The 27,181-nt window shown below is 45.9% G+C and overlaps 3 protein-coding genes across 16 annotated transcripts in view; 1 reads left to right on the top strand and 2 right to left on the bottom strand.

Annotated features, from left to right (window-relative positions):
* LOC308469988 (uncharacterized protein) overlaps positions 1 to 27,181 on the top strand; it is a 51,375-nt gene extending 24,194 nt beyond the window's left edge. For 3 of the 12 annotated variants that reach the window (XR_013982163.1, XR_013982164.1, XR_013982165.1), the window contains exons 2-4: positions 491 to 596; positions 22,853 to 22,952; positions 24,462 to 27,180. Coding sequence is in view for 2 of the 12 variants with exons in the window: in XM_080993172.1 (XP_080849298.1) it covers positions 22,214 to 22,234; positions 22,853 to 22,952; positions 24,462 to 25,309 (969 nt within the window). In the remaining 10 variants the exon portion in view is untranslated. The other 9 variants (XM_080993173.1, XM_080993172.1, XR_013982162.1 and 6 more) reach the window with 9 other exon arrangements.
* LOC308469428 (uncharacterized protein) lies at positions 1,334 to 8,271 on the bottom strand. Of its 2 annotated transcripts, none has more exons than XM_080991878.1 (4): positions 8,082 to 8,271; positions 5,925 to 6,698; positions 5,171 to 5,297; positions 1,334 to 3,108 (listed from the first exon to the last, which is right to left on the bottom strand). In XM_080991878.1, the coding sequence occupies exons 2-4, from the start codon at positions 6,675 to 6,677 to the stop codon at positions 1,688 to 1,690; spliced, it is 2,301 nt and encodes a 766-aa protein (XP_080848004.1). In that variant the 5' UTR covers positions 6,678 to 6,698; positions 8,082 to 8,271; the 3' UTR covers positions 1,334 to 1,687. The 2 variants fall into 2 exon arrangements, with proteins under 2 accessions (XP_080848004.1, XP_080848005.1); XM_080991879.1 differs by having other exon boundaries at positions 6,624 to 6,698; positions 8,082 to 8,234.
* Positions 13,476 to 20,488, bottom strand: LOC308469546 (uncharacterized protein). Of its 2 annotated transcripts, none has more exons than XM_080992163.1 (4): positions 20,399 to 20,488; positions 17,574 to 18,290; positions 15,415 to 15,550; positions 13,476 to 15,242 (listed from the first exon to the last, which is right to left on the bottom strand). In XM_080992163.1, the coding sequence occupies exons 2-4, from the start codon at positions 18,267 to 18,269 to the stop codon at positions 14,176 to 14,178; spliced, it is 1,899 nt and encodes a 632-aa protein (XP_080848289.1). In that variant the 5' UTR covers positions 18,270 to 18,290; positions 20,399 to 20,488; the 3' UTR covers positions 13,476 to 14,175. The 2 variants fall into 2 exon arrangements, with proteins under 2 accessions (XP_080848289.1, XP_080848288.1); XM_080992162.1 differs by lacking the exon at positions 20,399 to 20,488 and adding an exon at positions 20,002 to 20,388.

The raw sequence follows: 27,181 nt of genomic DNA, 5'->3' as shown, positions 1-27,181 counted from the left end.
TCTAACATCTGAAAGCAGCCCTGTTTAGGGAAGTTTATCTTTTATCGTGTTTTTAATATTCTGTTGGGAGTGGCTAGGGAAACCCAGCCAGATGGGTGGGCTATAAATAAATTATTATTATTATTACTACTACTACTACTACTACTTGTTTTTAGTTTAGCTTTGATTTTAATTATTCTTTGAATGGTTCTTGTTATAATATTATTTTATTCTTTTTGTAAACTGCTTTGAGGTTTTTTTTTCTTAAAATCAAGCAGCATATAAATTTTATGAAGTATAAATTAAAAATATGAATTTGCCCAGAGTCAAGCCGTCTCAGGGGAGTCCTGCTTCAAATGTATGACTGCCCTCCCTGAAAAAAAACTTAAGAGAATACTAGCATTTCAGGGTGAATATATTTTCCCTTAGGCATACTTATTTCCTACATGCAGACATTTTAAAGATTTCTTTTTTTTAACACACAATTTTCAAACTTATTATTTATTTACAGATTTCTCACAATGAATATTTGTTTGAATAAGGAATCTGGAAACTCCAGAACTGACCAAACATCTCACAATTTAATAAGCACATCACAAAACTGAAGCTGTGGTCAGGTGAGTCATCAAGACTTCGGGGGACATAATAAAGTAGAAGCTACCAAAGGAGTGAAAAAGAAATGGGGAATTAACAGTGTGCCTTAAAGAGAAAAAGGCACACCAACCTTAAATACATTGTGTGCACAAATCCATAAAGGAGGCACACCCATAATACTAACTGACAAATAGCAGCACCTCAATGAACTCAAAGACAGTGTGTGGAAGTGGACAAGCTGAAATGTTCAGTTTCCATAAAGGAAAACAAACAATATAACTTAGAAATCTACAGCTAATACACAGACATGGCCCTCCTAGCTAATCCCAGCCTACTAGCTTAGAACAGGTAAAAAAGAAAGAACAGAAATATATGTATAAAATAGCTATACAGTGGTACCTCGGGTTACATACGCTTCAGGTTACATACGCTTCAGGCTATAGACTCCGCTAACCCAGAAATATTATCTCAGGTTAAGAACTTTGCTTCAGGTTGAGAACAGAAATCGTGCTCCGACGGCGCAACAGCAGCAGGAGGCCCCATTAGCTAAAGTGGTGTTTCAGGTTAAGAACAGTTTCAGGTTAAGTACAGACCACCAGAACGAATTAAGTGCTTAACCTGAGGTACCACTGTATTAAAAACATGACAAATTCTGAAATGTCCCTTTCTGTCACACTGAAACAGCTCTCCCCATGCCACCCTCTGGATAATATAAATCCACAGAGTTGCGACAATATTGGCGCTAAATGATGCACAAGGGTTTGGGGCCTGTCATGTTTTTATTATTATTTTTAGACACCAACCACATATTTCAGGTGCCAAATGTCACATTTCCAATAGGCCAGAATGTACATTATCTATTCTAGTGAGTCATGAAAATAAGGAAACATCAAGTGAAGCTGTGATCCTCTTCAGAAACTTGCATCTTTTCCTCTGGTGCAGGGATGGGGAACCTGCTGAGAGCTTCCACACGGGGGTTCCCCTCGGCCTCACGAATCCGTTATTATTTTAGCACATTAAAACCAGAACCTTTGGCTCTCACTGTTATACGTGACTGAGGCAGACTGGTATTGAAAAGGACACAGGCCTGACAGCATCTCCCCTTTGTTCGGGCCTAGCAAGGCTGCCCTCCCGGTTGAACGCTACCGGGTTCGGCAAGCGCCGGGCTATACACGACACTTTCCGCGATGGCCGAGCGCTTCCCCCTGTGGACTTTTTTATGCTTCGTGAGGTCCGAGCTTGAAATGAAGCACTTCCCGCACTCAAAGCATGCATAGGGCTTCTCCCCGGTGTGGGTCCTCTGGTGCGTAATGAGGGACGACTTCCGGTTGAAGCACTTGCCGCAGTCCGAGCACTTGTGCGGCTTCTCCCCTGTGTGGATAATGTTGTGGTTCAGGAGGTTGGAGCTGGTGCTGAAGCTCTTCCCGCACTGGAAGCACTGGTAGAGGTTCTCGCCCGTGTGGGTCCTCTTGTGCGTGATGAGGGGCGCTTTCGCGTTGAAGCTCTTCCCGCAGTCGGAGCACGTGTAGGGCTTCTCGCCCGTGTGGGTCCTCTCGTGGATGATGAGGTGCGTCCTCTGGCTGAAGCTCTGCCCGCAGTAGGAGCACTTGTACGGCCGCTCCCCTGTGTGCACCCTCTTGTGCATCATCAGGTTCGTCCGGGTGCCAAAACCTTTCCCGCACTCCGAGCACTCGTAGGGTTTCTCTCCCGTGTGGATCCTCTTGTGCGCGATGAGCGAGGCGATCTGGTTGAAGCTCCGGCCGCACTCCGAGCAGTGGTACGGCTTCTCGCCCGTGTGCACCCTCTTGTGCCGCAGGAGCTGGGAGCTGTTGCCGAAGCTCTTCCCGCACTCGGGGCACTCGTACGGCTTCTCGCCCGTGTGGGTCCTCTCGTGCGTGATGAGGGACGACTTCCAGTGGAAGCTCTTCCCGCACTCGGAGCACTTGTGCGGCTTCTCCCCCGTGTGGACGATGTTGTGGTAGATCAGGTTGGAGCTGGTGGTGAAGCACTTCCCGCACTCGGAGCACACGTAGGGCTTCTCTCCCGTGTGTGTTCCCTTGTGCTTCAGGAGGGCAGCCTTGGTGCCGAAGCTCTTGCCGCACTCTGAGCATGGGTAGGGTTTTGCTACGGCTACGGAGGTCCCCTGGTGTGGAGCAAGGGATACACCATTCTTGAAGGTCTTCCCACACCGGGGGCAGATGTAAAACTCTTCCTCCGTTTGTGATTTCTGGTTCGTGGGGAGGTCAAAGACCTCGCAGAGATTTCCACACTCGGTGCACTTCTTTTTGCTCCTGAGCATCCCTTTGTTAGCTGTGCTTTCGTGCGAGCTTCCATTACCTCCTTCACAAAGCAAGGCCTTCTCTGCTTCCTTCCCGGCATGGTTTCCCTGGAGACTTCTTGGTTCTGGCTGACACTCAGGCGCTGCCTCTTCCTCAACATGAAACGGGGGGAAATCCCCTTTGGCTCTTCCCAACGTTGTCTCATTGAGTTCCACAGGTTGTGGATCTCCCTCTTTTGTCTCCATTTGGTTCTCACCTGGCAGAACAAAGCGAGTCTCATTAGTCACAGTGCATCATAATGAAACAGCCTGCAACAACCAGCGATGCTCCAGATGTTTTAGGACTACAACTCCCATCAGCAACTGTGCTGGGTGGGGGCTGATGGGAGTCATAGTACAAAATATATGGAGGGCACCTGGTTGAGGAAGGCTGCATCAGAAAGCCAATAATGGTATAGTTCTTAAGGGTGTCAGACCTGGACTGGGGAGATCTAAGTTCAAACCATCATGAAGCTCAAGGGGAGACTTTGAGCCAGTCATTTATTTTGAGTCTGATCTACCTAATAAGGTAGTTCTGATTGTTTTTTAAGTGGGGGAGAGGGAGAGGGAGAACGATGTACACAATCCTGCTGTGTCTTGGTACGCAATGTCAGTAAAATAATAGTACTTAATTTAGAATGTTCAAAAATTTTCGTATATTTTGTTGTTATTTTTACAACCGCCCTGTAAGGTAGGTCAGCGTCGTTTGCCACTGCTTTTCCTCTTGCTGCTGACTGGAGCTGCTTTAATCCTTAGCTTTAAAATTGGTGTTCTATTTTTTAAAACCTCTTCTTGATCATTACAGTTTGTAATGTTTTACTTTTATGTAAGCTTGCTGTAGGAAATGCTGTTGATACGACTGAGTAAAAACACACACCAAGGTTGTATGTGGGAGTAAGCCCCATTGAGCTTGGTGGTGCTTACCTTTGAGTAGACCTGCACAGGACTGCACTGTAGAAAAATAAATAAATAAAAGCGCTCCTTGTTCGGGATTCCAGACTTCTCGGTCTGCCCCTATCTTGTGGCAATAATTTGTTTTAAATTGCTTTTTATGTTTCATTTTCCATTGTTGTGACCCGCTCTGCAACCTTATGGTGAAGGGTAGGTAAACAAATCAGCATTCCCATAGCCACTGAACTAGAAGAAGAGTTTGGATTTCATATCCCGCTTTATCACTACCTGAAGGAGTCTCAAAGCGGCTAACATTCTCCTTTCCCTTCCTCCCCCACAACAAACACTCTGTGAGGTGAGTGGGGCTGAGACACTTCAGAGAAGTGTGACTAGCCCAAGGTCACCCAGCAGCTGCATGTAGAGGAGCGGAGACGCAAACCCGGTTCACCAGATTACGAGTCTATCGCTCTTAACCACTACACCACACTGGCTCTCTAGATGGACCATTGTCCAGTGTGTGGACTCCTATTCCATTCCATTCTCCCTCTCCATGTTTTTTCTTTGTCTCACCCTGCCCACAGTCTGCCAGCCTTCCTTACATACTCACTGAGCATGCTCAGTCCTCACCGAGTTGTTTCTCCTCTCGCCTTGTTTCGAGTCCTTTTCTCTCTCCCCTCCCCCCCACCGCAAACTTTGCAAACCTTGGTGTACCTGCCAGCCAATCCACCTGCCCCGAGTCTGAGTTATGCCATTTTGACTACAACAGGATCCACGCCTGGGAGAAGGGCTTTGCCCTTAGTGCACAAGACGTCTTTCCGACAACAATTGAAGAAGGTTGTTGACAAGCTGGAATGTGTGCAGAGGAAGGCAATGAAGATCACAGCTGTCAACTTTTCCCTTTTCTTGCGAGGAATCCTATTCAGAATAAGGGAATTTCCCTTTAAAAAAGGGAAATGTTGACAGCTATGGTGAAGATGTTCAAGGGTCTGGAAACTAAGCCTGATGAGGAGCGCTTGAAGAAGCTGGGTATGTTTAGACTGGAAAAGAGGAGACTGAGAGGAGATATGATAGCCATCTTCAAATATCTTAAGGGTTGTCACATGGAAGATGCTTGTTTTTTCTCCTGCTCTTGAACCAATGGCCTCAAGTTGCAAGAAATGAGATTCCGACTAAATGTTCGGGAAAACAGCAGTGGAACGGTCTCCCTCGGGATGTGGCGGACTCTGTTTCCTTGGAGGTTTCTAAACAGAGGCTGGATGGCCATCTATCATGGGTGCTTTAGCTGAGATTCCTGCATTGCAGGGGGTTGGAATAGAAGACCCTTGGGGTCTCTTCAAACCTGAAGATTCTATTATTCTAACAGCATCTGCTTCAGGCTCAAGCACTTACCCAGCAAGATGGCCTCCCGATCGCTCCTTTCCTTGGCATCTGAGGCAAAATGCAGCTCCCCCAGGTCCAACGTATCCTGTGCCGGCACTGTGGTGTTATCAGCCATGTCTTCCAGAGGCTCTGACATCTGGAATGGAAATGTGAGAACAGTTTTAAGATGCAAAGAGAATTTGACTGGGGACGGGGAGGGGGGAGGACCAGAGATCCCAGTGAAGTGAGTTTTCTCTACCCATCACTACCCAAGCAGTGCTGGATCCAGAAAACAGTAACTGCACCCCAAGCCCCAGTCTATCACAGAGAGACAGGGTTTGTACTGCCTTGGCCTCTCACAATACCAAATACAGCCCCTTACACATGTCCGTATTTCACTGGACGCAAAAAGTGGACATCCTCTCCCTTTCATTCCGAACAGAGGAGAGGTGCAAAGAGCTTCTGGCTGGTTATCCACCGGTGCAAGTGGTTTAAGGGTGGGTATGCCCACATTTGGGGGGGGGGGACATCTCTTTTTCTGCTCTTTTAGATGTGGGAGCCATTCTGTATTACACTATAACCCCAAATGGAAGTCATTTTGTTATGCTATGCAGCCAGCAGCAGCCATTTTGTGACTGGTGCCCACAACACTTTCTTGAATTTCCAAATATGCCCACTGGCCCCAACAAAAGTTTGGTGGCCTCTGGGCTGCGGGTTGACCTGAGCCCTTCTAGATTACAATTTGAACCCCCCCCCCCGGGGGGGAAATCAGCCCATCACAGACATTCCAAGGCAGCCTGCAGCTCTCCCTCTCCCTGGCACTTTTAGCAGGAGTGCTTGGTGGGCATCCCTCCGCCTCTGGCTGCCTCAAGAAGTCCTCTGCCAGGGCCACCGCTTCAGAACAGGTCTCTGGGCCGCTCTCCCGGACCCAGTTCTGCATCGCCCGAGGCAGGATGGTCAGGAACTGCTCCAGGATCACCAGCTCCAGGATCTGCTCCTTGGTGTGTCTCTCAGGCCTCAGCCACTGGCGGCAAAGCTCCCAGAGCTGGCTGAAGGCCTCTCGCGGCCCCTCGGCCTCCTGGTAGCAGAACTGCCTGAACCGCTGGTGCAGTGTCTCGGAGCTGAGGGCCTCCCCGTCCAGGACCTCTTCCTTCACTTTCACAGCGAAGTCCAGGCTTTCGTAGGCCTCGCGGGTTTCATCACCAGGACCTGCCGCGGTTTGGGTTGTGTATTCCCGGCTAGGCCAGCGGCAAGCCTCAGCTGCTCTGGAGGCTGGGATTTCTTTGGCGCCAGGCCCTGACCAGGGGCGTAAGTTTGTCCATGTTGAACGAGAGGGCTGTGGCGCGCCCAGGAACTCTGACCACTGGGTTCCCCAGCCTTGCTGAAGCAACCCCTCTTCTAGTTCCTGCTTAACGCCTTGCGGTGGTGCCTGAGCCACAGACTTGGTGGTGCTCTCCCCGTGGACATCACGGGCTCTTCCTACCTCCTCCAATCTCCTCCCAGCTTGCTTGGGTCCTGCAAGGTCTTGTCCCTCCATGTTGAAATCTTGGCAGCAGCTCTGGAAGAGAAATCCAGTATTAAAATGAAGTGGGGCAGTGCAATGTCGAGAAAAACAGTATCCCCGAACAATTATGTAGTTGTAGTGTACCTATAATAGCAGGGGAGAGGAACCCCAGGCCTCAATGAGGCTGGAGATGGGAATGTGAGTTTACTTAGAAATTAGTGTACTGTATAAAGGTAAAATTTGACACTCATAAGGTAGCACAGAAAGGAATGCAGCCCTCAAGCTGATTGCAGCCCACCTCTACTACATCTCTCCTTCAAAGTAGCATTGAGCTAATCATAAAGATGTACTGATCTACTTATCCCCACAGAATTTAGTATGGTCCTGTGTCTGGAGTGTGCCGCTTGAGACTGTGGGCGAGGCCTCACATCAGGGAATGCTCACTCGTACAAGAACAAATAAGCACATCCCTGCACACAGAAAGCTAGTGCATCAGGGATAAGCGTTCTAGCCTTGGTTTCTCGCTGACATATTAGCTTTCTAAGTGCAGGGATTTTTTTCTTTGTTGAATAGCTGCCTTTTGAAGTGCTTGGAGCTCCCTTGGTTTTATTTTCACAACCATGTTGCAAGATGGGGTAAGGTGAGAAAGAGAGGGGGCGAGAAAATGGATGGCCTCAGAATACCCAGAGAACTTCATGGACGGTCAGGGGTGCAAACCCAAAGGTTTAGTTGCCACAAAAGTGTGCTTCACATGTTCTTGCGGACAAATCAGAAAGGCAAACTAAAGGTCAGAGATGATGATGGGAGTTGAGAGTCCAGCAACACCCAGCAAACTACTACTTCCCCATCCCTGAGGCTTTAAACACCATACATTTAAAGCACGCAGCTCCCTCATGCCAAAGATTCCCGGGAACCATAGTATAACCTTACAGGCCTACAATTCCCAGCATCTAAAACTACTGTTCCCATGGTTCTTTGGAGGAAGTCCTGTGATTCAAAGGCGTGGTGCGTTTGCAAACTAGCCAAGTTACAGGCAGGACAATGGTTTGGCTTGTTTAAAGGAAAGGTCCCTATTGCTTTCTGCTCTCCAACCGCTGAGCTACACGCACAGAGACCCTAAAAGAACTCTTGCCTTCTCTCCACCACCACCCACTCCGCCACCTATTCAATGGCCCTTATGTTTTTCTAAAAAACAAATATTTCCTTCCACTGCTCCTAGTCTGGACAAGGCGGCGGCTGCGGTCGTGGATCAGCTGCAGAGGCGGACTATAGAGGGATGGTTTCTCTGTCTATTTGCATTTCTGCAAAATGGGAAGGTGGGGAAGCCCACTACCTCTCCCCCAAATTTCCTGCTGCTTCCTGTTCCCCAATTGGCTCCCTCTATTCCATTGGAGATCCCCTCCCCCCCCCAAAAAAACCCCTCGCTTCTTAACTCACTTCTCCAGTTATGCTGCAGCTGTGGCAATCTGTACTCCAAAATGCAATCAATATATTATAATTTTTAAAAAAAAATGCATGCAAAAGGCTGTTTCTTCTTCCCAGCCAGCTAGGAGAAGGGGGGGGGGCAGGAAGAAGAATGCATTTGCAGCTTCAAATGAATTCCCTTTTTCTGGCCCTGTCTAGGAGTCACAGCTCTGTGACATTAACCCCTTGAAGCCCCTGTAACACGAGAGGGATGAATGGGCGGAAAGATCCTGCGCAGAATGCAAATAGCTGAGGGCGTTAAGCAGAGGGCGGGGGGCAGAAATCCTGGTTTCCGAAAGTTGCATCTATCTGGAACCCATGTCTTCTTCAGCCCTAGAAGACGACTGTTTTCAGGCGGGTTAGCTGCTGCTGTGTTATTTAACCACAAGGAAGTATTGTAACACTTTAAAAGAACCTTGGGAACCGTAGTTTGTTAAGGGTGCTGGGAATTCTAGCTCTGAGGGGTGGACTACAGTTCCCAGGATTCTTTGGGAGTAGTCATGTCCTTAAGATGTATGGGTCACCTAAGGTCCTCTCCAGATGTCCTTTTCCTTGTGCATTTGTGCTCATGATGCTATCAGGGTTGTTTCAATACTGTTTACATGTGCAAACGTTTTGGGGTAGACGCACTGCTTCGTTTCCAATCTGTGCATGTACCCAGTGCTTTTTTTGCTAGGGGTACGCATACCCCTAAAGTTTGGCCTCATTGAGGGACAGTATTTCAATATGAGCAGAAAAATGAGAGTAGCCCTAAACCTATTTTTTTGAAGAAAAAAAGCACTGCATGTACCATAGCTTCCTGCTGAATTCTTCTAACTTTTCATACCACAAACATTCTGGTTGTGTTTTTTAATGGCCTGCTTTCGTTGTGCTAGAATAGTGCAGGAGTGCCCCTTCTGGCAGCAAAAATGTGATAGCATAAGAAAGCGGAATGATGTTCAGTATAGATCAGCCACCAAATGCACTATCATTGTACCAGTGACATTTTGCAAAAGCACATTTGCAGAAACCCCACCACCATGCTGGAGGGGCCCTAACAAATTTGTTGTGACATATGGTTCAAATCCCCGCTACGGGGTGAGCTCCCGTTACTTGGTCCCTGCTCCTGCCAACCTAGCAGAGTCCCTTTACCTTTATGGTTTCACAGATTCAAGCCCACTTCATCAGATGCATGAAATAAGGTATGGAAGTCCTTGTTTCCCTAATTCCTGGCCCTCGTAAATCAGTGCCCATATTTTGAGGAAATACCTTTGAACATTTTTCTTTAAAAATGCTTTGCTAGCTTTTCTTCCTCTTCCGCTCCATCCCAACCAACTGCCTACATGCAAAATGGTGCTGAATGCATTTTGCATTTCAATCAAAGGAGGTTGTGGCACATTAAAGAGGAAGGTCACTTCCACAGTACACATTTAAAGCACTTCTAACAGCCATGGCTTCACCCACAAAAACCTGGAATGTTGCTTGCTAATGGTGCTGACAGTTGCTAGAATACCCCTCAACAGAGCCGTAATTCCCAGCACCGGGGGGGGGGGGGGGGGGGGAGACAGTCTCCAAGATTGCAGAAGGGGAAAGCCATGGCTGCTTTAAATTTACAGGGTGGGTGCCTCCTAACACAGAGATCAAGTTCACCAAGGTTCTGCCACAAACTAAACTTCCAAAATCTCACAGGATTGCTAGGCTTTTTGTATGTATTCACTGGCTTTTACACACTTTTAAGTACTTTTTTTTTAGTGTAGGCATTCTTTTTCAGGATTGCTATATTTATACTTGCACACCAGTCTGTGAACAGAGTCTCTGGCACTCCCCTCCCAAAAGTGGTTTGGGGGAGTCTTGTGCATCAAGCCCACCCCCCAAGAAAAGTTGGACTTTTTGCGACTTCCGGGGTGGCGCCACCGGCAATGGCGCACTCCCTCTGAATTGGAGGGACTGGCTCCGTGGTAAACAGGGTCTACTCCGCTGCGGCGAAGCGGGGACCCCTGCAAAATCACAGGCGGATGAAGCCTGTGACCGTGGGACTCGGCGGGCACCTTTAGCGCCCCCCCAATCGCTAAGGAACCCACTAACGGGCTCCGAAGTGAGGAGGGGGAAGCGGCGTGGTGCTGTGAGTCAATCGCTATTTCCATGGAGCAAAGCCGCATAGCTGCTGCCGGAGAGCGCTGCCTTCTTTCCTGGGACAATTTGGACTTAAAAACAAACACCCGTGAGTACTTAGAATTCGAACAAATGGGATATCAAATAAAGATTTGTCAAAGGACAGAATTGGACTATAAAAAAATCTATTGAATTTGGTACGGAGCGGGAAGGGCTAAACAGGAAGTCACCCTTCCGTTCTTTTGTAAATAGAACAAAGCAAAGGCAATTTACACTAGAGCCCAGGAAATCGTTTTTAAAAGAGTGGATTTCAACATTTTAAATTAGGAATATTTTTTTTTGGACTATTTGAAGTAATCACAAAAGGAAGTTAATTTCCTCCGTCCTGATCCTGGAGCGGGGGTGTCAGAACTGACGTGAGTTTATCAAGATAATTGTTTTTTTTCGACAGATAGCTAAAAGAAGAGAAAACTTGTGATTCCACTGTTCCCTTCCACATTTTAAAGGAATATACATGGACAAAGTATCTTAAGTACTTTGGGGGGGGGGAGGGAAACTTTGTAGCAAAAATAAATATAAGTCTTCCCTCTAGGGGGAGCTTTTGAAACTGTAACTAACTTGAGGGAACTGACAGCTGTTACAAAATAATCGTGGGAAAGTGTCTGATTGTGCAGGACAATGTTTTTAGAAGCTTTGGTCTGCGTTTTTTACAAAACAAATGCTCTACTGGAAGAATTACATGATAAGGTGAACCGGCTGGCCATTTCGACTAGAAATCTTAAACAGGCAGTGGAATGTCTTGACCAGACTGTGGGAAAATATGTGGAGCCTGCTCAGGATTCAAACCAGGAGTGTGTTTTGACAGAACAGGAGCTTGTGGCATTAAATCAGGAGTGTGTTTTGACAGAACAGACCCAACAGGAGTATGTTCCTTCGGACTGGATAAATGAACTTGGAAAAAGCCAGATCTGGAAAGGGAAAGTTTGGTGTGGCTTGGAAATGGGGGGCTGGATTGAAATTACAGTTATAAGTATGAAGAAGTATGAAGAAGAGCCGCGGAAGGGCCATGGAAGTGACCTGAGGGCCTCAGACATAAGGTCACCGGGTTAGACTGATGGATAAGGACTGACAAATCCCGGAACCAGGAGGAAGGGACGTTGGATAAAGATTGGACTTGTTTATATCTTTCTCTCTCTCTTTTTTTCTTTATCATTAGAATGTTTTACAAAGTTGATGAATGATAGAAAAATGTTGGAAGAAATTACCTGGCTTTAGTAAAGATGCATAAAGAATTATGAAAGAATATTATGATCATAAGAAGTTGGTAAGGTTAAGACTTAAGTTTTAAACTTTAAGGTTTATTTTATTATAGAAAGATAGGATTAAATTAGTCGAGGGTAATGTAATGATAGAATTTTATGAAACATGGAAAGGAAAGGATTTGCTGGGATAATTAATAACTAGAATACAAAGGAAGGGAGGAGGAGGAAGTCTAAGAAAGAAGGCAATGACAGTTAAGGATCTGAAAATAAATGAACTTGTTTTGTTTTTTCTTTATTCTTTTCTCTGTAATTTTTATTTTTTTGTATTTTTATTTTTTGTATTTTTATTTTTTTTGTATTTTTACTTTATGTCTTTGTGTAATTTTTGTATTCTTTGAAATTTTAATAAATATTATTAAAAAAAAAAAGTTGGACTTTTTGCAATAAGGAAAATGATTAGTTTCCCCAATGCACTGAAAGGTAACCCTTGCTTTGACACATCACCTTACCTGCCGGCAAACAAATCAGAATAAATGCTCAATAAACAGGGTGTCTGGAAGCAGCCTTAGACTGCAGACACCCCATATATTCAAAGCCTCCCCAAATCCTGGGAACTGTAGTTCCACTCCCCACAGAACTACAATTCCCAGCACCTTTAAACTACTTTCCAAGATTCAATGGTGTGTTAGCAGCCTGAGTCTTCTGCCCATCTCTCTTCTTGCTCCCGTCCCTTCGCTCTGTGGTGCCTTCGGGGCGAGATTATGGGCAGATGTCCAGGGCCGCCACTCAGCAGAATGAGGAGGGCTCCCCAAGGCAGCAAGCCTGGCAGATGGAGTTTGTGTGCAAGGACAGACATTATCTTTGTGAATGTATCCTAGTTTGGCATGGGCCTTTAACTGCAACCTGAGAATACCATTCTACTTCCAAGGAAAGAGGGGTCAGTGCAGTTCAAAGCAGAGACAGTTTAGGAAGCTGGAGGCCTTCTACTCTTATGTTTTAACCTCGTGCAAAAGCCCTTAGAAAGCTGAGCTGTGTCCCACTTACCACATTACAAAGAAAGTGATGTAATACCCCCATCAGACCATTAAGTCTAAAATTAGTTTCCACTTTCAATACCCTGCTTTTCTCCTCCTGCATCCAATATATTACAATTAGAGAGGGAAAGGCCTGGGGAAAAAAACAGAAAAATGGGGGTGGGGAACGGGACAGATTTTTCACCCCAAAACCGTCCCCTCCCCTGAAAAAAATCGGGGGGGGGGGAGTGTGTGGAATATGTTCTTTTCCAATGATAAATAATTTATCTATGACATTTTATTCAAACAATATAACATGAAGACCTGAATGAAAGATTTCTGAGGCTTTTTGTAAATTAAATTATTGCAAGTTCTCTCAGCTGAAGACAAGCAAATCCTGGAATAGAATTAAAGTTATACTGTACAGTACTTACTTCTCAATGAAGCTCTCAAACAGCAGAAATATGCATTTGTGCCACTAGGAGGCACTGCAGGGGAAAGCCTCCAGTTTACTATACTTGTGTACCTCAGACCTCCTACAGTTGAATAATGGTTAGTATATTCAGGATGTGATAGTTTCTGTCCTCCTCTCAGGTCTTAACTGACAGGTAAGAGGGTAAATTTGTCTGACAAATTAGTTTCTCTTTTGTAACCCTTAAATGATTCTTATTAATGTTCTCCACCATCACAGCATAATGTTTACCTATAGTCTGGTCAGTAAATTGATAGCAGTAGTTCAGAAAATGAGATAGAATAAACTGCATTTATATGTTGTGTCTTTTGTTTCTTTCTTTTTAAAGCACCACTCAAAGGGTAGACCTTCTATGGAGCTTAAATATTGAGGTGGACCTTAACTTTATTTGCTGTTGGCGCTAAGGGGCAAATCTATTTTTTCTGGGGGGAAACAGGGGAAAAACATTTTTTTCTCATGGCTTCAAAATTTCCGGAAATTTTACCTCTCTAATTACGATACATACACAGATACACACACAACAAAGCAGTAACTCAAATTCCGCTTTATCAATGATTATTCAAAGTGGCTTACAAATAAAGGTTAAAGACAATATAAAGCAACTAATAAATGCAAAAATTCATCAGAGGAGCTGGTCTAATGGTACAAGACAGGAAGTGGTAAAATGACCCAAATCCCTTCCCAGCAGGAGACACACACACAAACAGCCACCCCTAACAATAAAAAAATGAGCTACAGGGAGGAATGGATCAACAAACACCCTCAAATCCCACCTTTTCTATGAGGCCTTTGGCTTAACCCTCTAGTTCCCATACCCTACTTAGCCTAAAACTAAGGATCATGCAATCGAAACAACCACATATTGCTTCCTTCTTGACCAGCAGAGGCCACTCAATCGAGATGAATGGGGCAGTGCCACACCAACCTCAATTTTTGGCCTGGGGATTCAATGAGCACCGTGTCCGGGCTTGGCAGAACCTCTTGAGGCAGGGGCATTCTGCACCGTGGTGCAGCTGCAAAAAAGGCTCTGCTCTTAACAGAGGTCTGCTGAGCTTTGTTTGGCAGCAGTACATAGGGTGGGGCCTTAGATGTTGAAGAGCGTGAGCAGGGCACATAACAGAAGGTGGTGGTCCTTAAGATGCACAGCTCCCAGGCCAGTTAAGGCCAGCGCCTGTGATTTGAACCCCTTTCACTTCATCACAGCCCTGCTTATATCCTCAGGCCCACCCTTATGGCTGTTTCTCGGCGTGGACTTTCTTATGTTTACGAAGACCCGTGAGACCGCAGAACCTTTTCTCGCACTCCAGGCATTTGTACGGTTTTTCCCCTGTGTGGGTCCTCTTATGAGCTTTCAGCAAGGTGCTGGACCGGAAGCTGAGGTCGCATTCTGGGCACTTGAAGGGCTTTTCTCCCGTGTGGATTCTCTCATGTTTAATGAGGTTGGTCCTCCGGCTTAAGCTCTGCCCGCAGTAGGAGCACTTGTAGGGTTTCTCTCCCGTGTGGGTCCTTTTGTGAACGTTGAAGACCGAGCTGTTTCTGAAGCTCTCCCCGCAGTCGGTGCATTTGTAAGGCTTCTCTCCGGTGTGGGTCCTCTCGTGCACCACGAGGTGCGGCCTCCGGCTGAAGCTCTGGCCGCAGTCGGAGCACTGGTACGGCTTCTCACCCGAGTGGATCCGCTTGTGGGTGATGAGCTGGGAGCTGGTGCTGAAGCTCTTGCCGCACTCTGAGCACTGGTACGGCTTCTCTCCCGTGTGGGTCCTCTGGTGGATAACAAGGGTGGCCTTCTGGTTGAAGCTTTTGTCACAGTCGGCGCACTTGTAGGGCTTCTCCCCTGTGTGGGTCCTCTCGTGCCTCAGGAGGTTCGAGTGCTGGGAGAACGACCTCCCGCAGTTCAGGCATTCGTACGGTTTCTCTCCGGTGTGGGTCCTCTCATGAATCGACAGGTGGGATTTGTTCTGGAAACTCTCCCTGCAGTATGTGCATTTGTACGGCCTCTCCCTCACCTGCTGCTTCTGATTCTCCAGGAGATCAAAGATCTGGCGGATTCCGTGCTGGAAGGTATTCTGGTTCAAGCCCCTGTTGCCTTCCTCGCGTTGCCCCAATGGTTTTGCCGCCTTCCTCGGGTGCTTGTCCCGGCGATTTTCTTGCCCCTCCTGGCTTCCAGGTCTCTTGTCAACTTCAGGATTCTGGAATAAATCTCCCTTGGCTCTTTCTGGGGATACTCCAGCCACAACTACTTGCTCAACTGTTTCCTCTTCAAAGATCCCTTCTGCATCTTCCAGTTCGTGCCTGTCATCTGTTGAAAGAAATAACAGAATCAAGAAATGAGAGAGAAGATTCTGAACACCATGATTTAGAATGGGAAAGGTCCTAACTCAACGGTGGAGCATCTGCCCTGAACACAGAAGACCCCACGTTCAATCCCCAGCATCACCAGCTAAGAAGCTTCGTAGTCAAAGGACTCAAACCTAAATCTTGACCCAGCAAGTCGATCTCATCTGCTTCCTCCTTGACCTCTGTGCAAATCTGCATTTCAGCAGTGTCTGAGGAATCCTCCTCTGACGCGGGCGAATGAATGGCCACATTTGTGAAAGGCCCCCATATCTGAAACCGAAGAAGAACAAAAGATTTAGAACTGTAGATGTTAAATCTGTATTATTTGTTTTATTAGTCACTTTAAAAACTCATTAGCCACTTTTACAAAAAGGAACTCAAAGTGACTTACCAAAAGTAGCACATACGTCACCTACATAAAACTAAATCAGTACAGTGGACCCTCAGGTTACCCTTCGGGTAACGTAATCCTTGGGTTGCAAAAGCGGCAAACCCGGAAGTTGGTTTGCTGCTCGCGCATGTGCAGAAGTGCTCTGCGGCGCCGCATGCATAGACGCAATCCTCCGGTTACGAAGATTTTGAGATACGGCCAGGCCTCCGGAATGAATCCCGTTCGTAACCAGAGGTTCCACTGTAAAAGCGAAAAAATCACTCCCACTGCGGGAGGCTACAGATTATAAAAAGGCTTGGCTGAAGAGAAACATTTTTGCCTGCACCTAAAGAAATATAGTGATATTGCCAGACATGTGTAGCCGGGGAGAGTGTTACATAAGCACTGAGCCACCACTAAGAAGACCCAGTCTCATGCTGACACTCTCCACATCTCCCTCTCTGAGTGGGCACATGGACACAGGCCTTGGATTATGAAAGCAGAGTCTAGGTTGAATCATGTGGGGAAGAGGTGGTCCATACACACACACACTTAAAAAAAAATAATTAAACACTGATACGATTATTGCTGCGTATACAGATATTGCACTGTACTGTTTATGTATATTCAGGCTGCACTATTAGCATTGCCATACAACTGGATTTTCCCTGATATAACCGGGATACTGCAGTCAGCAGCAGTGTCCGAGTGGAAATCGGGAAAATGTCTGGGGAAATCCGGACATATGGCAACCCATATTGGCATAGCTCAAAAATGGCATTTTGCCCAAAAAACTCAACAGCTTTTCTGTCTGGATTTTCAGTTTGAAATATGGCAACCCTACCCACCATCCACCAGCTCATTATGCAAAAAATCACTTCTCTTTACACAGAAAGTTATACCCAAGCTTTGCTGCACACTTGGCTGATTCAGATATGTGAACAGATGGAGTTTGCCCACTTCCCTGCTTGTTTGTACTTTTGCTGGAGTAGAAACCATGGCGAAAGAAATCGGACTAATCAGGGAGCAGCAGGCAAACCAGTTTTTCCTTTGCCCCTCTTTTGCTGGTTGGCTGCAGTCATTTTAGGAAAAAAGTATGGTGGGAACACACATTAGAAATGCTCCCATAAGAAATAATGAAAATTGTCAGCTCATTATGCGAATGTTCGCCTAAAGGATGATTTCCGGGGAAGCGCATTGTGTTTGGAAAGCGGGACCTATGTGTAGTTGGATTTTCTTCATCTTAAATTGTTGAAAGTGTTTTATTCTATACTTATGTTCTTGGATTTTTTAACATGTAAACCAATTCAATGTAAACTGCTTCAAGATCTATTGATAGTGAATGGCTTAAATAACATAAAATATTTTCCTCCACATAAAATGGAATTTGGAGCAGATAGGAATGGAATGACTGAAAAGTAGTATACAGTATGAGGAACCTTTGGTCTTCCAGATAGTGCTAAACTACGACTCCTGTCATCCCTGGCTGTTGGTCATGCTTGCTGAGGCTGTTTGTAATTTAGGGTTAATTTGATTAGCATTAAAGTCAACTAGCCAAGAGAGGGACAGGTGGAGTTATTACTTAGCAACCAGGCACTGGCATTATCTTTAGTGAGATAGCACATGCTCTGGTTGGCTGTGCAGTTCCAAGGGAGTTTTACCTCTATATGTTTGACTGAATGTCTCCCGGCACTCTGTACAAGGCCCAAACTGAAACACAAAACCTCTGTTTCCTTTCTCCTCAAATTATACACCATTTTGTTCAGTATACTTAGTAAAGTGTTATCAAGACTTTTCTCTCTGGACACAGTCTGTGTTATTGAACTGTGTTTGCCAAGACACATTTCCAGACCAACTTTTCCACACTCATAGACGACCCAAGCTGTCATGACTCCTAGGTCAATTCGCACAAGCTCTGTTCACCTTTTCCTCTGGCCTCTCAGCCTCTCGAGGCTTCAGCAAGAAATCTTCCGCAAGGTCCACCGCTTGGGTACAGGTCTCCGGGCCCCATTCCCGGACCCAGCACTGCATCTCCAGGGGCAGGACGGTCAGGAACTGCTCCAAGGTCACCAACTCCAGGATCTGCTCCTTGGTGTGCCTCTCAGGCATCAGCCACTGGCGGCAAAGCTCTCGGAGTTGTCTCAAGGCCTCTCGGGGCCCCTCGGTCTCCTGGTAGCCGAAATGCCGGAAGCGAAGACATCGAATCTCCAAGCTGAGAGTTTCCTCATCCAGAATCTCCTCCTTCACTTTCACAAAAGGATCCAGCCTTTGATGGGCCCCGCGGGCTTCTCGACGGGACGCACTCTCTCCTGTTGGCCACCGGCTGGTGTCAATGACAGCCTTGAAGGAGGCCTGGAAGTCATTAGCATCATCCAACCGCGGATGGGACTGAAAGAGCCGTGAGGGTTTTGATCGTGAACGCATAGACCATTTGGACTTCAGGAACCCCTGCTGCGGAGTTTTCTGGTGGGGCCCCTTGTTTAGCTCATGCTTAATTATTCCCGGGGTTGTCTCAGCTGGAAACTCCCTGGCAGTCCCAGTTTGGACAGCACGGGAACCTTTTCCTCTCATTTCTGATCTCTTTGCTGGATTGGGTCCTGGCAGGTCCTGCTCCTCCATTTTTATTCCTGGCAGAAGCGTCTGAGGAAAAAATAAAATAAAATTGAAATACAGTGGTACCTCTGGATGCGAATGGGATCCGTTACGGAGCCCCGTTCACATCCTGAAGTGAACGCAACCCGTGTCTGTGCGTGTCACCGCTTCCGCGCATGCACGTGACATCATTTTGAGCGTCTGCGCATGTGCGAGCCGCAAAACCCGGAAGTAACACGCTCCATTACTTCTGGGTCGCCGCGGAGCGTAACCTGAAAATGCTCAACCTGAAGCACATTTAACCAGCGGTATGACTGTATGAGTGAAAGGTTTTGTATGATTATAGCAAAATCTTGGGAGGTCTCCTTCAGACCACCTATTTACTGAGCATTCATCCCAATTTGTTTGTGGGGCGGTAATATGACAGCAAGCATTCTCTCTGATTTGCTTGTGTAGTGTTTTTTATACATCTCCCTGTTAATCATTTGTTCATCCCACACTATTCGGTGCATTTTCCTCTTTTCCCTAACCACTATAAATCTCCTTCTCTCTTTTTTATTGCACTAGGACAAGATTGTGCTTTAAGTCACTTTAATTATACAAACTAAGGGCCCCTCTACAGTTGAGGTTTGTATGTGTGTTCCGCAACAGATCAATGATGCAAGAATAGCAGCCATATGTATCAAGGCTTGTGTTTGTCTACCCCTTTCTTTTCTTATTTTATTTTTCAGCATTTTTTTTTTGCAAGTATACCAAAAAGAAAGAAAAGGATAATGAACCGTTGCTGACACAGATGATAAAAAATAGTCCATCAGTCCTAATGTAAACACATAGATTAACAGAGGCAGTCCATATATCCAAGGTATCTAAAAGACATAAACTATTGTCTCTTTGTAGTTACAGAATCTCTCACAATTCTGTCCTGCATTCATGGAGTTAACCTCGCTCCTTTTATCAGTAACTTTCCCACTTCCCTTGTAATCAGCTCCCCTTTCAGAGTGAATTTTATCAGTCTGGTATATCATGAGCCTGGGACTCCCCCTCCCACAGCTGCACACTTCCCTTTGTGTATTAGCAAGGGAGGACAGGGAGTGAGCAAACATCAGCATCTCAGAACAGAATCATTTTCTAATTGTTTAATGGGAGTATTTGCATAATCATGGGTGACAGGAGACTTCACAGAAGAGCCACACAAAAGCTGAAATGCATCTTCTGAAATGACAGGACATCTGAAGCCACCAATGGCCCATCTAGCTCAGTATTGTCTATAGCAGGGCGGGGGAAGCCTCAGGCCTGAGGGCCAAATACCTTCCTGTCTGGCCCTTGGGTCTCTCCCCCAGGCTACACCCTCTCTTCAAGTTGCATACTTCTTCAACCCTGTCCACACCCTTCATAGGTGCTTTCAGAGCACCTATGAGTGCTCTGAAACGGTCATCCGTGTCCTTAGTGTTGATGATAGTCTTACCCCCCCCCCCATTGAATTTGCCAAATCCTCTTTTAAATCCATCCTCTTTAACCACGCATTTGGTTGATCCGATTTACATCCTATGCCCTTTTAAATTGTGGGTTTTTTGGGAGGGGGTAATGGGTTGCTGTTTTTTATTAGGTATTTTGTGGTTTTATATCTTGATTTTATTCTGCGAACCGCCCTGAGACCCCTGGGTATAGGGTGGTATATAAATTTTATTATTATTAATAATAATAATAACTCGGTGCCCGTCACTATTTCTCGCGGCAGTGAACCCCATAGTTCAATTACATGCTGCATGGAGAAGTCCTTCCTTTTGTCTGTCCTGCATCTCTCACCGCTCAGCTTTACTGCTTGGCCCCGAGTTTGGTTTCATGAAAGGCGGAGTAAAACGTCTCTCGAGCCACTTCCCCCCGAACGCCGTGCCTAATTTGATGCACCCCTTTCCCGACTCTCCATTTACTCCCTCCGCCCCCCAAATGCTTCACCCTTTCATCACTGGGGAAACTGCTCCAACCCCCTTCGATCCATCCTGGCTGCCCTTTTCTGAGCCTTTCCCAGCTTTTCTCAGCAGAAGGCCCCCGGGAGCGCTGCTTGCAGGGCAGACCCTGAGCAAAAACAGGCAAAGAGCCCAAAGGAAGCGTCTCCATTAACTTCTCGCTCTCCCCTCCGCCATCTCCCAACTCACCTTTGCGGGCAACCTCGGCTAATCTCCAATTCCGATGCCCAAGCCCGGACCATCGAGACGCGCAGGAACAGGAAGCGCGGAACATTCTTTACGCTTCCGGGTCTTGTCTAGGCAACCGGTTGCCGTTTCCTTAACCCTTTGAGGAATGACACCCTGCGGAGTTGCGAAAGGGAGAAGGCGGCCGCCGGCCGCCGGTGCAACGCTGCGCTGTGAAAACATGTTTGCTGGTGTGCATTGAGTCAAGAAGTGCTGTTTGCACGTTCCCGTAACAGTTATTTTAGCAGGATTGTCCCATTTCTGGAGGAAATGGGGGCGTGGCAGACTGGGAGTTTTGCAAGCGTGGATTTATGCTCCCCTGTTTTTGTATGTAATTTGTCGTTGTAATGGGTAATGTGTATTTATAATTGCATTTTCTATCGCTGTAACCCGCCCTGGGCAATGCCCTCTTTCCCCGAGAATGAGATCCCAAGGGTTAAAGCGGCAGAGCTGCATTTTTACAGAGAGGCTTGGACATCTGGGAAGAAAGCTACCCATCGTCTTTTCCTGTAGCTGATAGGAAACTCGGTGGTTTGTGGGGCTTTCTCCCCTTCGTGGGGTTTTTAAAATAGATATATTTATAAATATTGCTAGCCTCTGGGCAATTTGGGCTGCAGAGATTTCTTGAAAAGGAGGTTGCATCACCAAGGCGGCGGCTGGCTGGTGCAGGGAAAGAGAGAGAGAAAAGAGGTGCGTTGATGGAGGTAGAGGAGGAAGGGGGCGGTTGGGAAAAAGGAGAAGCTCTCCCTGCAGAGGAGGCATTTGAAATGACACAGGAGAAGCGAAGACCCGGCAGTGCGAAGGGGAAACTGCTAACAGCTCCCTGATCTCCTTCCCCGCCTGCCTGCCCGCCTGCCACCCACCAGAATGCAAACCGAGGGGGGAGAAGGGGACTAGATCCCCAGCTCTGAAACAGAATGAAGCCCAATCTCAGGATGCTTTGGATGGAAATAAATAAATAAATCATTATGGAATGTCAGTCTGACTCTCAGAAATCGAAACAAATTGTAGTGTAACCGACTAAATTAATATTATCAAAATTAATGGGCCAAAATTAGTCATGTCAGTTAATTTCAGTAGGTCAGCTCTCAGTAGAAATAACTTTGGGATACCATCCCAAGTTAAGAAATCGTATACCGTATATCTTTAAAGTATCACTTTAAAAATATCATTGTATTGTGTTCTTCATAGATTTAGCATCCTTGCATGTATAGTGGTCAACTTATTTTGCAGGACTTGGCTCCCATGTTTTTACCAGCAGCTTGCTCTGGTTAGGACTGTGTGGATAGCCTGGGGCCCTCCTCCAGATCAGTGCTGGTCAGTCAGCAAAGCCAGGGATGATGAAGTTGTAGTTTGGCAACATCTGGAGGGCTATAGCTACCCAGCCTCTGGTCTATACATACATTTGTATTGATTTGTTTAAGATGTTTGTAAATGGTCCACACACATAAAATATAAAAGTGCTGCATAGCAGGTACAACAAAACCTAAGATCCCATGAAAACACTAGCCTTTGTCATTGTATTTATATGTTGTTTGAATTTCATTCATGTTTTGTATGGTGCTGCCCCGCAACCTTTTGACAAAATTTGACAAATTTTCTTTGGGAAAATTATAATGGAACAAATCCACCTGCTTATTTCAGAAACTTTTTGAGTGAGGCTGCAGTGCTTTTTCTCTGGGAAATGGAGAATTTGGTTCGGGTTCGATGCCCGGAGATCTGTGCTCGGGTCGTGACCCTGGTGAAGGATTTCCTGCTGAGGCAGCAGGAGAATGAAAGATGGGGAGCTCAGGTGAAGAGGTATGCAAGCCCCAAAGCTTTTGCAGTACAGTCGTACCTTGGTTCTTGAATCCATTCCAGAACTCTGTTCGACTTCTGAAAACGGTTGAAAACCAAGACACGGTTTCCAATCGGCTGCAGGCGCTTCCTGCACTCAATCGGAAGCTGCAGAAGCCGTGTCGGACATTCAGGTTCCCAAGAACATTCGAAAACCAGAAGACTTCTGGGTTTTCGGAGTTTGGGAGTCAAAACGTACAGGTACCAAGGTGTTCGAGAACCAAGGTACAACTGTACTGTATTGAAAGTGGGTTTGTGTGTGACTGCCCTGATAGCATAATGAGCGCAAATAATATTGAACGCAGAATAAAAACGTCTGGTCGTGTACTGCCTCTGAAGCTAGAGGTTCCATTTACCTATGAGTAGCAGCCATGTTAGTCTCCATTGAAAAATATGGCCCATCCTGCTTTTCAGTTTTCTATTTCAATTCATACTGTGATAGCATTAGGTGGGAGAAGTGTGTCTTTTGGGGTCACGATTCTTTATTATAAAAGGTTGCCTTTAAAATACACACACCACACCTTTCTGTTCCTAAGCCTTTCTGCTCCTTTCTGACTCATGATTCTTAATGTTTAACTGCAGGCAGTGGCCACAAACCTTTCTGATACCAAGCTGCCTCCCTCAGACACTGAGCAGGAGCAGAACTTAAAGCAGGAGAAAGATGAGGACATGGTCTCACTCGGTAAGGATTTATTTTCCCCAGGCACTTAATTTTTAAAATGAGAGGGGATGGAGCTTTAGATTACCTAGATGTTCCACTGTGCCCACTTAGGACAGGAGCGGAGAAGTTTTTCAGCTCATGGGCCACATTCTCTCATGAGATATCTCCAGGTGAAGCCACAGGCAAAAGTGGGCAGATCAATGAAATTAACCCGTACATCCTCTATAGTAGACTACATTCCAACTCTGCAGGGGGCAGATAATTCTTCTCTTAACTCTGCACCAGGCAAGTAGAGGGATGCATTCCAGCAATGTAAAAACCTTGGTGGGGTGGGGACAGAGAGGAGTGGGAGAATTCCCAAGGTTGGATAGAGAGGCCTGGACAGCCACATTTAATTCTTGGTTCCTAAGGTTCCCCACTCCTCCCTTAGGAATTTTTGCTGTAGAGGGAAGAAATCTGCACATGTTCAGGGATGCTCCTACCAGGGGCTGTGCATACTGCACCGAGAACACTTGAAATCTGCTAACCTGCATGAACTGGACAAGCTAACATTACATTCTTTTTATTTTCATATGATCAGCAATGCTTTATTATTTTTCAGCAACTTTTATTAGGTTTTACTCACCATGAGGCATGGGGCTGTTCAACACACTGGATCCCTTTTCCAACTCTATAAAAAAAAATAATTAGGTGCAACAACAGGCACCATACACAGCATTTAAATTGTAAGGTAAAGGTACCCCTGCCCGTACGGGCCAGTCGTGTCCGACTCTAGGGTTGTGCGCCCATCTCACTTAAGAGGCCGAGGGCCAGCGCTGTCCAGAGACATTTCCGGGTCACGTGGCCAGCGTGACAAAGCTGCTCTGGCGAGCCAGCACCAGCGCAGCACACAGAAACGCCGTTTACCTTCCCGCTATAAAGCGGTACCTATTTATCTACTTGCACTTAGGGGTGCTTTCGAACTGCTAGGTGGGCAGGAGCTGGGACCGAAAGACGGGAGCTCACCCCGCCGCGGGGATTCGAACCGCCGACCATGCGATCGGCAAGCCCTAGGCACTGAGGTTTTACCCACAGTGCCACCCGCGTCCCGATTTCAATTGTAGTTACACCATAATTACATTGTGTTATTGGCAGCTTGATTTTTTGATTGCTCTCTGAAAGATTCCTAATGCGAGTTCTGCTTTTTGTGCTGTGCTGATGCTTCCATGCATGTGCTGCTGGGCTCTAGTCTAGGGGTTGGACAGAACATGTGGTTCTCCAGTTTTTGCTGGGCTTCAATTCTGATCTTCCCAGTCTATTGACCATGTTGACTGGGGCTGATGGTTACTGGAATTCAACAACATCCAGAGGGAGGCATGTTAGTTGTTCTTGGCTTTTTGTCATGATAAATTAGTTAGTCTTCAAGGTGACCCCAAGCTCTGTTCTTTGGGGCCCTTCGTTATTTAATTCCATGGCTGAAGGTTTCATTAGCTGCAACACCACAAAGCTCAAGGGTTGGATTCATGACATCAAGGTTTTCTGCTTTCTCAGCAGGTGATGGAAAGCTGAGTGAGAAGAAGAACGAGGACCAGCTCAGCCTGGAAGAATCTGAGGCAGACGGAGCACCTCTTGGAGGAGACAACTGGGACATCCATGAGATGGTAGAAACACCTGGAAGTCGTCAGGACTCAGATGGGCATGGGAAACAGAAGGACATCCCTGTTCCTCCTTATGACCAGGGAGACAATCCCTACAACTGCTTAGCCCTCATGGTGCGTGAGAGGTCCCACACTGGCAAGAAACCATTCACCTGCCTGGACTGCAGGAAGAACTTCCACCGGAGGTCGGGTCTTTTGGCGCATGAGAGGACGCACATGGGAGAGAAGCTGTACAAATGCACAGAGTTTGGGAAGAATTTGAGCCAGAGCTCGAGTCTTTTGGCCCATGAGGGGACCCATACGGGAGAGAAGCCATATCTGTGCACCAAGTGCGGGGAAAACTGTGAATGCACGCATTTGTGTTTTACCGCAATGCCAAGGAGGAAAGACATCAGCAATGCTCTTAGAGAAGCAATTGTTGCTGCCCATGAAACTGGGAAGGATTATAAGGCCATCTCCAAACAATTTAAAGTCCATCATTCTACAATCAGAAAGATTATTCAGAAGTGGAAAACATTCCAGACAGTTGTCAACCTTCCCAGGAGTGGACGTCCCTGCAAATTCACCCCAAGGTCAGACCGTGCAATGCTCAGAGAAATTGCAAAAAACCCAAGAGTTACATCTCGGGCTCTACAGGCCTCAGTTAGCACGTTAAATGTTAAAGTTCATGACAGTATGATCAGAAAAAGACTGAATATGCTGGGAAGAGTTGTCAGGAGAAAGCCTCTTCCCTCTAAATAGAACATGGCAGCACAGCTTAGGTTTGCAAAGTTGCATCTGAACAAATCACCAGACTTCTGGAACAACGTCCTTTGGACACACGAGACCAAAGTGGAGATGTTTGGCCATAGTGCACAGTACCATGTTTGGCGAAAACCAAATGCAGCATATCAGCACAAACAACATACTAACTGTCAGGCGTGGTGGTGGAGGGTTGGTGATTTGGGCTTGCAGCCACAGGACCTGGGAACCTTGCAGTCATTGAGTTGACCACGAACTCCTCTGTATACCAAAGTATCTTAGATTCAGTTGGGAGGCCATCTGCCTGACAGCTAAAGCTTGGTCGAAACTGGGTTATGCTACAGGACAATAATCCCAAGCACACCAGTAAATCTTCAACAGAATGACTGAAAAAGAAAAGAATCAAGGTGTTGCAACGGCCCACTCAAAGTCCAGACTTTGACCCAATTGAAATGCTGTGGTGGGACCTTAAGAGAGCTGTTCATAAACAAATGCCAGCAAACCTCAATGAGCTGAAGCAACGTTGTGAAGAAGAATGGGCCAAAATTCCTCCACAACAATGAGAGAGATGGATAAAGAATTACTTCATGTTATTGCTGATAAAGGTGGTTCTCCAAGCTGTTGAATCAAAGGTGTACTTAGTTTTTCACACATGGCTTCTACATCTTGGCTTTATTTCTGTTAAATAAATCACAATGCGACATATTATGTGCTGTTGTTCACCTGAGGTTGTATTTACCTGATATTAAGACCTGCTAAGGAACATGTTTTTTATTATGTCCTCATGTGTAAAGCCACATAATTCAAAGAAGGTGTACTTTCTTTTTCCCATGACTGTATACCTCCTTTTCTCATTGGCCACAATCCTTTTCGGTCCCAAATCTCTTAGGATACTGTTTCCTGAGGTGGAATTCAAAGTGCTTAAAAACATCCAAATGGTTGCTCCGTATGAATAAGTGTATGGAGGAAGGGGGAAGTGGATGAGAGATTTTGGAATCAGGGCCATGGTAGACTTGAGGGTAGATCAAGTATTTAAGATCAGCTGTAAATGTCTCCCTCTGATAACACTCTGAAGAACCCATTTCCCAAAGCCCTCTTCCACTGGAGGGGGTGGGAATATATTAATAACACCAACCCTTCTTTTTTACCAAGAGTTGGAGAACCCCAGGCAGAGTAGCCCTGCAAGCCTTTTTTTAGTTTTTATTTATACTTTCCAAGTTTATACATTTCATTGGTTTTACATTAACATTGATTTAACATTTAAAAGTTTGACTTCCTTCCCCCTCCCTTTCTGCAGTTCCTTAAATTTATTTTTTAATATCTTCTGCATATCCAAATTCATTTAATTTGCTCATTTATTCATCTTCTTTAAATATATACTCTTATGAAACTGCATGTTATTACAATTATCCTGCTAATGTTTTTATCTGTTTACAATTTATATGTAAATATTCAATAAACCATTTCCATTCTTTTATAAAAAGTTTGTTGATCTTGATTTCTTATTCTTCTGCTAAGTTTTGCCATTTCTGCATATTCCATAAGTTTTTGTATCCATTCTTCCTTTGCTGGGACTTATGCTTCTTTCCACTTTTGGACGAGTAGCATTCTTGCTGCTGTAGTAGCATACATAAATAAATTTCTATGCAGTTTAGGTAGTTCTGTCCCTATAATTCCCAAAAGAAAAGCTTCTGGTTTGTTTTACAAAAGTTATTTTGAATATCCTTTTCAATTCCTTGTATATTATTTCCCAAGCCTTTATGCCTGGGCCCGTGGGAAATTCACCCTCCCCAGTCTGACTACATATGAAGCACCAAAGGTTTTCCACTCCTGGTAGAAGAGAGTATTGTTCTGAGGAAGAGGGAAACATTC

This window comes from Podarcis pityusensis, assembly GCF_964106645.2.
Source record: "Podarcis pityusensis genome assembly, chromosome: 2".
Lineage (NCBI taxonomy): Eukaryota > Metazoa > Chordata > Lepidosauria > Squamata > Lacertidae > Podarcis > Podarcis pityusensis.
The sequence above is the reverse complement of the archived record's forward strand: the minus strand, read 5'-3'. Positions and strand labels throughout refer to the sequence as shown.